General features: G+C 44.1%; 1 protein-coding gene and 1 long non-coding RNA gene across 2 annotated transcripts in view; one reads left to right on the forward strand and one right to left on the reverse strand.

Moving 5' to 3' along the window:
* The window catches only part of LOC308485094, an 840,425-nt gene that overhangs the window by 649,583 nt on the left and 178,663 nt on the right, over positions 1 to 12,179 (reverse strand). The window lies entirely within an intron of this gene.
* The window catches only part of TACR3 (tachykinin receptor 3), a 34,210-nt gene that overhangs the window by 2,982 nt on the left and 19,049 nt on the right, over positions 1 to 12,179 (forward strand). Inside the window, exons 2-3 of the mRNA XM_081020337.1 lie at positions 7,486 to 7,674; positions 8,487 to 8,637. Coding sequence (XP_080876463.1) covers positions 7,486 to 7,674; positions 8,487 to 8,637 — 340 coding nt within the window. The remainder of the gene's footprint in view (positions 1 to 7,485; positions 7,675 to 8,486; positions 8,638 to 12,179) is intronic.

Consider the following 12,179-nt stretch of genomic DNA (forward strand, 5'->3'; position numbering starts at 1 on the left):
GCTCAGAAAAACCTCCTCTGCGTGGGATCAGCAATGGTACACTTGGACGAAGTGCAATAATAGCTCTTCAGATAATTGCTTGGCTGGCTTCCCGCAGGAGTTGCCCCGAGCAGCTGAACATAAAAGAGTCCAAGCAGGAGACAAACAGTTGGTGTGAAACCTCAGCAAGACAGCTTTCAACTCCAGTGGGCCATTTGGCACATGGCATGGCAGTAAATCTTGGTTCACTATTGCATAGGGCAGCCTTCTTCAACACAGTGCTCTCAAGATATTCTGGACTACAACTTCCGTCAGCCTCAACCAGCATGACTAATGGTGAGGGATGTTGTAGTTCCAACATAAGAAGGAGCATAGAAGGGCACCAAGAGTTATCTAGTCCAACGTCCTGCAATGCAGAGCCCATCTAGTCCAACATCTTCTTCTCATTGTGACCAGCTACATAGATGCCTGCAAGCTCCCCAATGTAGCACCATGCTCACCATGTGATTCAACTGGTATTCAGAGGCATACATCCACGGAGGAAGGGCATAGTCATCATGGCTAGTGGTCCTAATCATAATAACTTCCTCTTCTTTCTGAAGGACAGGGATGAGTGTGAATTTAGCCAGAACAGTGCTATCCACATATCAGGAAGCTTGGGGAAGGACAAAATAAATTTAGGAGTGTGGGAAATACCCTAAGGAGAGAGAGAGAGTAAAAAATGTTCAGCCCAATGAGGACTGGGCATGCTCAATGGGCCCAGAAAAGTGGAGTAATGGAGTATCCGGGGAGAGGGCATGGGAAAATGGGACCATGAACAGGAACACTCCACACTGCAACCTTTCCTTGGAGGTCCCAAATAACTTATTGTTTGTGATGCCCAGACAGAGACTTGCAAACACACAATAGGTAAAGGTAAAGGGACCCCTGACCATTAGGTCCAGTCGTGACCGACTCTGGGGTTGCGGCGCTCATCTTGCTTTATTGGCCAAGGGAGCCGGCGTACAGCTTCCGGGTCATGTGGCCAGCTTGACTAAGCTGCTTCTGGCAAACCAGAGCAGTGCACGGAAACACCGTTTACCTTCCCGCCGGAGGCCTATTTATCTACTTGCACTTTGACGTGCTTTTGAACTGCTAGGTTGGCAGGAGCAGGGACCGAGCAACGGGAGCTCAACCTGTCGCGGGGATTCGAATCACCGACCTTCTGATCGGCAAGTCCTAGGCTCTGTGGTTTAACCCACAGCGCCACCCGCGTCCCATAAACACGCAATATATGAATATAAATGTCCATACGTTTTTTTCCTCACATTTTATGGCCTTTGAAGCTCACTGTTTACATGTTCCCTTCAGTGTGTGTATGAATGTGTGTGTGTGTCTAAATATATAATGTGTGTACACATTCTGCTAACTAACTTAATGCATCTGATGAAACATTCTGTTGCCCATGAAAGCATCATAAAACCACAGGGCTCTTTGCTGATTTGACTGCAACTGGCTAACATGGTTCCCACAGGCAATTTGGGTGGATTTTGTGGCACAGGTTAGGTTGCTATCAGTCCACATATTGCACACTGCTTCAAGATGATTGTAATTGAGTAGATTATAAATGGTCGGAAATAAATAAATATTCTTCTAAAGGTGGGAAGGAGTTGTCCTAGGTTGATTCTCACATGTGTAGCAGATTGCTTCTTCCTTGAACTGCATATAGTAGTCACTCCTTGGTGCAGCAACCAAGGCACGTGATCTAAAGGCACACCCACACTTTCGCTTGACCTCTGTTTTTATTGTATTGTGTACTGATTAACTCCCCTGGGTCCAGTAGCTTTTCTTGGTGTTCTGCTGCTGTGCCTTGCGAAAGTTGGGTCTCACCTGCTGAATCAGATCTGATCAGATGTGCAGGAAATCTGAAGAGAGATTTTGCTTAACTGAGCTTCAGTTTAGTAGGTCAGATTGGGTTTTCTCAAGGCACAGAGACAGAAGAAGAAAAACTTTCAGACCCAATGAAATTAATTAGTAGACAATACAATCAAAATACAGATCAAGTGAAAGTGTGAATGAGTACTAACTCATTTTGTAAATCTTAACCACTAGCACAAATGGATTAGAGTCCTGATAATCCCAGATTTCATTTAAAAAAATGTAAGGGGGGGCGGGTCTTCATGCCTGTTTAAAAGGAGTGAGGGATGGTGTTTGCCAGATCTCACATAGGACTGAATTCCACAACTGCAAGAGACTAAGAAAATCTGTGCTATACATCTCCCCTCTGTGATTTGGCATCTATCAAGCTCATAAGTGATTTGCAAAGCATCTAAATGTGATCATCTGTCTTTTGATGATTCATTTGCATTAGGAAACCAAAACAGCTGTAGCTTTCTTGTTTTGGGTCATAATTGCATGAAATTTGAAGAAGTGGTAGCCTCCCAAGAGGAGAGAAACCTTGCCAAGTTTCAGACAGGTAGCATCGTGCCAGTGTTTTACTGTGATAGCCACCGTTAATGTTTGATCCCTGCCCCCTGGCACTGTGATTGCAGAGTGTTTGGTGAGATTCTAGCTGTGGATTGGAAGCTAGAGTTGTACATGAGCAAAGTCCTATTCTGCTCACACTGACATTCATGTTAAATGGTGTTGTAATTAATAATTAATTTGGTTGAATTGATTGCAAAGTCCTAGTGTTTATTGAAACCCACAGAATAGATGGGTGTGTTTGCTTGTGGTGTGTGTGTGTGTGTGTCTTCACAACAGTTTCTCCCATTTGCAATGTGCCCCCAAAGGTTGGTGGCCTCAGCCTTAATGGTGTTCCAAAATACACTGCCTGCTTCTCCTATCTAGGAGATTGAATCAGTCCCCCGCCCTGTCTCTTCCCACCACCTAACCTTGACTAGATGAAACCATAGGTTCAAACTAGCTTTTCAAATGCTATGTGTTGTTATGCAAGATCTTCTTTTCATTACAGTAGCAAATGAAGCAATCTTTCTGTTTTTCCTACTTCACAAAAAGCCTGAGAAGCTTAATTGAGTAGGAGTCAATAGCACACTGTGATCACTATGAAAAATGCTAAGTATTTTTTTTATTACTGCTGTTATTTTGCAAGCGGATCATTTCCCCATATCCCGGACATCCACGAAGCTTGGAGTATGGCATTAATATTTATCAGCAATAATTGCCACTTACTTTTCCCCCACAAAAGCCACTGAAAGGAGCAAAATGTTATGAAGGATTAAATTGACAGTTCGTTCATGTATTAATAGCAATATGAGGACACGGTGCGCAGGGTATCAAAATTCTTCTGCAAATGAATCTGTTTTCCTTATGAGTGGGAGCTTAATGTTTCTGGCATTAAAGCAAAAAGAACACGGCTAAAAGCCATATGGATCATCATGGCCAAAATGGATCAGGAAAAGGTCCTGAGTGAGATCCATTGAAATGGAAGATGGATATATGTCACTTTGTGCAATATCAGTTGCAGGTTTGAAGGGGTACCCTCCTACTAGACCCATTCCTGAATCTGTAGGACATCCTGGAGGTGGGGTTAGAGGGTCAAGACTCCATGCATCAGCATTGGTGACCACATGCTTGAGGTGGTAGACAATTTTGTCTACCTGGGTTCCACCATAACCAGCATCCCTTCCATCAACAGTGACCTGGACAAGTGTATTGGCAAGGCAGCTAAAGCAATGGCTCGCATCTCCAAAACAGTATGGGAGAATGTGATGCTAACATGCAATACAGTGGTACCTTGGGTTAAGAACTTAATTTGTTTTGGAGGTCCGTTCTTAACCTGAGGTACCACTTTAGCTAATGGGGCCTCCTGCTGCCACCGCACCACCACCACGCGATTTCTGTTCTCATCCTGAAGCAAAGTTCTTAACCCAAGGTACTATTTCTGGGTTAGCAGAGTCTGTAACTTGAAGCGTCTGTAATCTGAAGAGTATGTAACCCGAGGTACCACTGTATCAAGGTGAAGATCTACCAGGCTTGCATGTTGAGCATGCTGCTTTATGGAAGTGGGTCATGGGGCAAATTATAACTGCCAGGAGCAACGCCTCAACACTTTCCACATGTGCTGTGTCAGGAAGCTTTTGGGCATCACATGGCAGGCCAGAGTCTCAAATAAAGATGTCATCTCCCAAACAAACATTCCCAGCACGTTCACACTCCTGTCTCAGCAACATCTATTCTGGCTTGGTCATGTCCACAAAAATGGAAGATGGAAGGATCTCCAAGGACATGCTCTATGGGGAGCTGGCTTCAGGCACCGGGCTCATTGGCAGACCAACTCTGCACTGCAAAGAGGTCTGCAAACATGACATGATGGCTGGCAAGATCAACCCCACTGCTTGGGAATCCATTGCAGACGACTACAGCGCCTGGAGACAGACAGGTTGTGCATCGGTAACATTGACCAGAGGAGGAATAACTGCTGGGAGGAGCGGAGAGAGAAGAAACGCCATGGTGCATCTGCAGCAGGATGCCTTCATCTGCCCCAGCTGCAACAAAACATATCTCTCCCATATCAGTCTCTACAGCCACAGCAGGTGTAAGCTTTGGTGTGATTCAGCAGCAAAGCACAGGTTTTTCTATGGAGGTGTGGATGGACCATGAATCAGCCCTACAGCAGCAGCTCTCCAGGATAGTATGCAGAAGACCTTCCCAGTCCTATCCTAAGATGCCAAAGAACCTGGGATATGTTGCATGCAGAACATGTGTTCTGCTACAGGCTATTTGCTGGGCAGAGGGGGTTGCCCATGCGTTTTTCTTCCAGATTTTTGTACTTCCTATATCTAAGTTAATGTTCATTTTTTTCTGAAATGGCATCCAAGCCTCTTACACTTGCACAGTTTTATGTCCTGTGGGTATGCTGGGACTGAAACAATGTAATTTCACAGATGTTCTTGATGTTTATATTGCTAAAACTGTGGGAAACCTGAGCTGATTATTTCTCCTGGGTTTCCATAGAAAGCCATTGTCTTACAGTGTTTTCTGCAAATGATATTTCCAAAGAGATGGGTACTAAAAGATTATCTTTCTCAAATATGACTTCTTAAAATCTTTTTTTCACAAGACACCATTTTATGGACTATTTGTTTTATTTCCCTCCAGCGTACACACTGCAACGCACAACAAAGTTCTCCCCTGCCACTCTTTACAGTAATGAGTCTGTGGAACTTTTGTTTTCTGCTACCTAATAAGAATAGGAATCTTAATTTGTGAGATTAGGTTGCTGACTGGTAGAGTCGAACAGAGATTGTGTGTGCTTGGGACATGTGTTTTCCCCACTCTTTAAATATACAAAACAACTTCCTTGAAGCATCAGCAACAGAATGTTGAAATAACCATCTATCCAATTAAAGCACATATCCCAAATGTGTATCATCTCATCCAAACGAAATGCTTGTTCACCCATGTGTCTCAAATAACTCACTCGTGAAGTAATCAGGGCTGAAATCTTTCTTTGTTACCTGTCTTATAGCACAGTTTGCAATTCAAGGTTACTACACAAACAGGTACAGTGGTACCTCGGGTTACATACGCTTCAGGTTACAGACGCTTCAGGTTACAGACTCCGCTAACCCAGTGCTTCAGGTTAAGAACTTTGCTTCAGGATGAGAACAGAAATTGTGCTCCGGCAGCGCGGCATCAGCAGGAGGCCCCATTAGCTAAAGTGGTGCTTCAGGTTAAGAACAGTTTCAGGTTAAGTACGGACCTCCAGAACGAATTAAGTACTTAACCTGAGGTACCACTGTATGTACAAAAGTGATAATATTCCTTAGGGTAAGAAAACAGAGGGGCTGCATTGCAAAAAAATAATCATAATAGCTATTTGCCTAGTGCCCTGTGATGAGCTAGAGTTGCTAGAAGTCAGCACCCTCTCATTCATTGCTCCTTCCATCTCCTGGCCAGGGAAAGATGGAATCACCAACCCACACCAGGTTCTCTCTTATGAGGTGGGTGCATCGTGCCTAGCAATGGGATGGGTTGGGGTAAGTGACAGTGGATGAGTAAGAGTGAGACACAAATGTAATAGAAACAAGACAGGAAAAGGCTTCCCATAGGATTGCAGGTATCGTCCTTACACCAGGTGAGAGACAATTGGTCTATCTAGCCCATCTTGTCCATCTGAGTGACAGCTGTTTTCCAGGGTCTTGGGCTGAGGTGATGAAAACGGACCCATCACCTGAACCCCTTTTAACTGGAGATGCTAGGAATTGAACTGGCAACCCTCCACCTGCAAAGCATGGGCTACATTCCCTCCTCTGGAGAAACACAGACCCCATTGGAAGCTGTTCAACATCTTTTCCAGGACTGATACTTTGAACCAATTGGACAAATTTCCAATGAATGGGCAAGCCTTGGTCCCAGTCCCGACTGTACCAGCATTGCAAACTGATAGGTTTCCCTTAATTTAACTGTATAAAAATCTGAAATTTTGCTCACCTCATCTTTTTTTTTTAAAAAAAAAAAGTCCCAGTAGGTTCTAGAATGGACATTGAATAGACATTCAGCTCTGTTAGAGTTTGATCAGGGTAATAGCTGTTTATTATACAATCCTGCAACAGTCTAGCCAGATAGGCAGGCACTTGTGATTACAAACACAGAACCAATTACCATCCTTTGAACTATCATGATCTACCCCATATATATTTACAAGGTAGTATGGAGAATAATACAGCCTGTTCCATCGCTTAGATTTAGTGCCCCACCAACACCAGTTCTGCTGTCAACAGCAACGTAGACAAGAGCGAATGCACAAAAGGGCCTTGATGCTTTATGAACATCATAAAAAACGATACATAAAAACACTAAAACGAACTGGAATAAAAATCTGCCTGTTGTGCAAATGTTCAGAGGTAATGAAAAAAAACGAAGAAAGGCATCTTGATCTTGAAATAGCAAACGGGGAAGTTACCATGTGAAGCCAAAAGAAAAGAAGAAAAGAATGTTAAGAAAAGAAGTTCCCTCTTCCCAGGAACCTCTAGTAATTGTATGGGCATTGGTACACCCACTGTACATTGGTGGGTGTGATTTGAGCCATCTTCTGCCTCCATTACTTTTTTTGTGAGAGAGGGGTGATTACATGAGTCAAGCATATACACATACATTCCAATGAATGGAGCAGCTGTGTGACACATGACCCTATGGACATGTCTGTAGGAAGCATGCTGAGGCTTCTGCTGAGTCAAGAGGATCCAGTCCCAGGCAATGTCTAGGCAAGACATAATCACTCCTCTGCAGGGGAAACGGAAAGATGAAAGGCCTGAACAATGAATCAAATGAGCGACTTACTGGGCAGTTCCTCTGTGGGTTATTACTTTGGGATCATGGGAGCCTTCAGTTATTTATCTTCTGCCTTGCAGCACTGTGGCCATCCTATTGCCCAACCACTGAGGAATGGCAAGAGACATCGCAAAAGAGTCATTTTCATTTCCTGCATTGTACTGTATGAAAGATAAAGCAGTCGAACCATTCCTGATTTTGTAATGTTTTCTACCAATTTTGTTTCCACAGATATATGGCCATTATTGACCCCTTGAAACCTAGACTGTCTGCCACAGCTACGAAAGTGGTAATTGCAAGCATATGGATTCTGGCATTCCTGCTTGCCTTGCCACAGTGCCTCTTTTCCAAGACGAATGTGATGCCCGCAAGGACTCTGTGCTACGTTTCATGGCCAGGCGGCATGAAACAGCGATTTACGTAAGTTGCGCTTTAAATGGCAATGCGCTTTTGCATGCTTTGCTGTTGTTATGTGGGCCTCCTAAGAGCATAGCCTATTGTGCTGGACCAAAGCAAAGATTGCGTAGCTCGTAGCTTGAATTAATAGTGAAAGTCCTTAGTGGAGAGGTGGGGGTAAAGGAGGAAAATGAGTGGCCTTCATTCATCATTTCTGTTGCCATGAATGCAATGTCAGCTAGAAAGTTGGCTCCAGCAACCGCAGGCCCTCATCAGAAGATCTCGGGTGTCAAGAAGGAGCTCCTATAGGATCACACATATCTTTAGATCATAGGTGAGCAAATAGTTGCCCTAGGGCCATACACAACCCTGGGCAGCCCTTAGCCACATTTCAACAGCTCTGGAAGCTCATACTGCTAACAAGAGTAATCTGTCCCTGGCATCCCTATGGGAAGGTGGGGAGAAAGTGCTTCAGGTGTGCTTTAAAGGTATAGCCTCTGACTAAGGAAAAGGAAGCTAACAGCCTCCCTAGGAAGGTAGGCATGGCTGAGGGCAGACCAAAGTTGGTGGTGCAGTGCCCCATTCACCCAAATGGACCAACCTCCCCTATCTTGGATGGAAGTTCTTTTCCCTTTCTTGTTCCCTTCACACAAGATGAAGGGATGTTGTGTGTGAAAAAGAAATTAGTATACTATTCCTAATGTTGATTAGGCACACTGCCCATGTTTCCCTATCCTTCAAATGAAGCCGGGTTGTTTTTACCAAGACAACCAGATGCTTAGCTTCTGAAGGGTCCTTCTCCAAGAATGCATCAGTTCAGTGCTGCTCTCTTGCAGGTACCACGTCATTGTGATCGCCCTTGTCTATTGTTTCCCACTGCTTGTCATGGGTATCACTTACACAATCGTTGGAATTACCCTTTGGGGCGGAGAGATCCCTGGCGATACATCTGACAAATATCACGAGCAGCTGAAAGCCAAGAGGAAGGTAATGTACCACTAATTTTTGCTTGGTTAGTACAGGATTAATTCCTGTAGCTTTATGGTTGTGATTGCCTGGTTTGTAATGCGCATTCCAGTGGTGCAGACAACACAGTAGGTGGTGAGGTTATGGGGTACAGGAGAAGCATCCGTCTTCAGGCCAGAGGGCTGAAACTCTCCTTCACCCCAAAGGAAGTGGGAGCATAGAAGAGGTGGTCAGGACACTGAGGCCCAGAAACTCTCAGCTCTCCTTGGTGTGACAACCGATGTGCATCACTGCCTTGCTGTTCCAAGGACCAGCACAGGACAGTGATAGAGAATGCATGGCTTTTGCACTGCCTTGTCCTTTTGCCCTTGGGATATTTAATCATGCAAAATGTGTGCTGGGTTTCCTATGTCCTTCTTTCTGCTCCTCTGTGCTGGCTGCAGCTTGGAGGAATGGGAAACATAGAGAGGAAGGCTGCGTACATGCCATGCATTTAAAAGCATGTTTTAAAACCCAACAGCTGTGCCACAGCATTCTGCACTAGCCACAGTTTCTGGACCAACCTCCAAGGCAGCCCTACATAAAATCAAACTGCAGTAGTCCGCCCTTGATATTATCAGTGCATGGATCATTGTAGATAAATGGTCTCTGTCCAGTAATTGCTGCTGTTGGTGTGTCACATTTATAGGCACCTTAAGCCCTCCACTGGTAGGTGGGAAAGTAGGAGATGATAGATAGATAGATAGATAGATAGATAGATAGATAGATAGATAGATATAGATAGATAGATAGATGATAGATAGATAGATAGATAGATAGATAGATAGATAGATAGATAGATAGATAGATGATAGATAGATAGATAGATAGATAGATAGATAGATAGATATAGATGATAGATAATAGATAGATAGATAGATAGATAGATAGATGATAGATAGATAGATAGATAGATAGATAGATAGATAGATGATAGATAGATGATAGATAGATAGATAGATGATAGATAGATAGATAGATAGATAGATAGATGATACGGGTGCGTGTGTATGTTTATACTTGTAGCTAAACTGAACAGCCTGGCTCTAATAAATCCACTATGATAACAGGATGTCAGTATCCTGTCTTCTCTGCTGTCGATTCTGACTTCGCTATGGCTTAAAAAAAAATATTCTAAGCACTAATGAAAAAGCTCCCAATGGCCTTGGTTAAAATGATGATGCCATTTATCAACCTGACTTTCATCCATGACATTAATGAAGTCCTGCTTCTCCCTGATTGAGCGGGTGCTGCCTTTTGCATAATGTATGGCCTGAAATGTTTGGCTGAGGTTTCCCACCTCCTTTTTATTTTTTCAGTCACACTTGAAGGAACCATGGCACTTTCAATTTCAGGTGTGACTGTTAGCATCTTTTCTGATTGCACAGGCATTTGAGGACCGGCTAGAGGACAGTGTGTGCCTGTTCTCAGGGGGAAGCTGTTAAAACATACAGTATCTGCCTCTCCATCTTGTTGTTTTAATAAAAATATTCTTACCAGCTGTCAACATCAGAGAAGAGGGAGATGAGGGAGAATACAAACTAAAATAAATAAAAGATGTGTGGCCTGAATTGGCTGTATCTGTAGCATCTCTATAGAAGGTTCTGAAGTGAGTGGTCGCAGACCAGATCCAGGTGCTCTTGGAAGAAGCTGATTTTATGGATCCATTTAAATCGGGGTTTAGGCCTGGTTTTGCCACAGAAACTGCCTTGGTCGTTCTGTATGATGACCTCTGTCAAGAGAGAGACAAGGGAAACATTTCCCTGTTAATTCTTTTCAACCTCTCAGCGGCTTTTGATACCATCGACCATGGTATCCTTCTGGAGCAACTCTCCGAACTAGGAGTGGGTGGCACCGTTTTGCGGTGGTTCCAGTCCTACTTGGATGGTCATTCCCAGAGGGTGTTACTTGGGGGTGTTTTTCAGCCCCATGGAACCTTCAATGTGGGGTTCTGCAGGGCTCAATTCTACCCCCCATGTTGTTTAACATCTACATGAAACTGCTGGGTGGGGTTATCCGGAGGTTTGGAGTATGTTGTCAGCAGTATGCTGATGACACTCAGCTCTATTTCTCCTTTACATTTGCAGGCGAGGCAGTGGAAGTGCTGGACCAGTGTCTTGCCTCAATAACTGACTGGATGAGAGCCAACAAACTGAAACTCAATCCAGATAAGACTGAGGGTGGGTTAGTGGGTGGTTTCCTAGACCAGATGGGTGGGACGCCTGCTTTAGATGGGGTTACACTTCCTCTGAAGGAGCAGGTTCATAGCTTGGGGGTACTCCTGGATCCTTTGCTGTCGCTTGAGGCTCAGGTGGCCTCAGTGGCCTGGAGTGCCTTCCATCAGCATTGGCTGGTGGCCCAGCTACGCCCCTGTCTGGACAGGGATAGCCTAACTCCTGTTGTCTATGCTTTGATAACCTCAAGGTTAAATTACTGCAATGCGTTATATGTAGGGCTGCCTCTGAAGATGGTTCAGAAACTTTAGCTGGTGCAGAATTCAGAGGCCAGGTTCCTCACTGGAGCAAGACGGTTTGAGCATATTACACCGATCCTGGTCCAACTGCACTGGCTGCAGATTAGTTTCCAGGCCCAATTCAAAGTTTTGACCTATAAAGACTTAAACGGCTCAGGACCGCAATACCTCAAGGACTGCCTCTTTTCATATGAACCTACCCAGACCCTGAGATCATCTTCTGAGGCCCTTCTTCATGTGCCTCCTCCTCAAGAGGTCCGGAGGGTGGCAACAGAAGAACAGGCCTTCTCTGCAGTGACTCCCCGTCTGGGGAATGCTCTCCCCAGGGAAGTTCACCTGGCGCCTTCATTATACACCTTTAGGCGCCAGGCAAAAACATTCCTTTTTAACAAGGCCTTTGGTTGATTTGATTGACATCCAATGCCCTTTTAAAATGTGGGGGGTTATTAGGTTGTTTTTTATTCTGATTATGTATTTTGTGGTTTTATATTTTGATATTATTCTGTGAACTGCCCTGAGACCCCAGGGTATAGGGTGGTATGTAAATAATAATAATAATAATAATAATAATAATAATAATGCAGGGTGTGCAAAGAGGAATTGGGTCACAGCAGTATTCCTGTGCCTAGCACCTATTGGGAGGGGACTGAATGAGCCATTTTACTACCTCCTTTTCATTTTGTCCATGAAACTAAGAGGGTTGAGAATGCAGAGTATTGGATTAACTACAAGACAAGACATGGGAGAACCTGTAAATTCCAGCTTCTCCAGTCTTAAGTCCAGTTCTTAAACCCTCGTGAAAATTCAGTAGCACTTTAAAGTGATATTGACATATTCACCCATTCCCTACTTCAGAATCCCTGTCAGATGGATTACTTACTGTTTTTCTGATTGCATTTTTAACCTGCCTTTCCTCCAAGGTAGTACACATAATTTTCATCCTCCTCATTTTGTCCTCACAACAACCCTGTGAGGTAAGTTAGGCTGAGAGAATTGGACTGACCCAAGGTCACCCAGTGAGCTTTATAGCCAAGTGGGAATTTGAACCCTG

The sequence above is a fragment of the Podarcis pityusensis genome (genome assembly GCF_964106645.2).
Source record: "Podarcis pityusensis genome assembly, chromosome: 9".
Lineage (NCBI taxonomy): Eukaryota > Metazoa > Chordata > Lepidosauria > Squamata > Lacertidae > Podarcis > Podarcis pityusensis.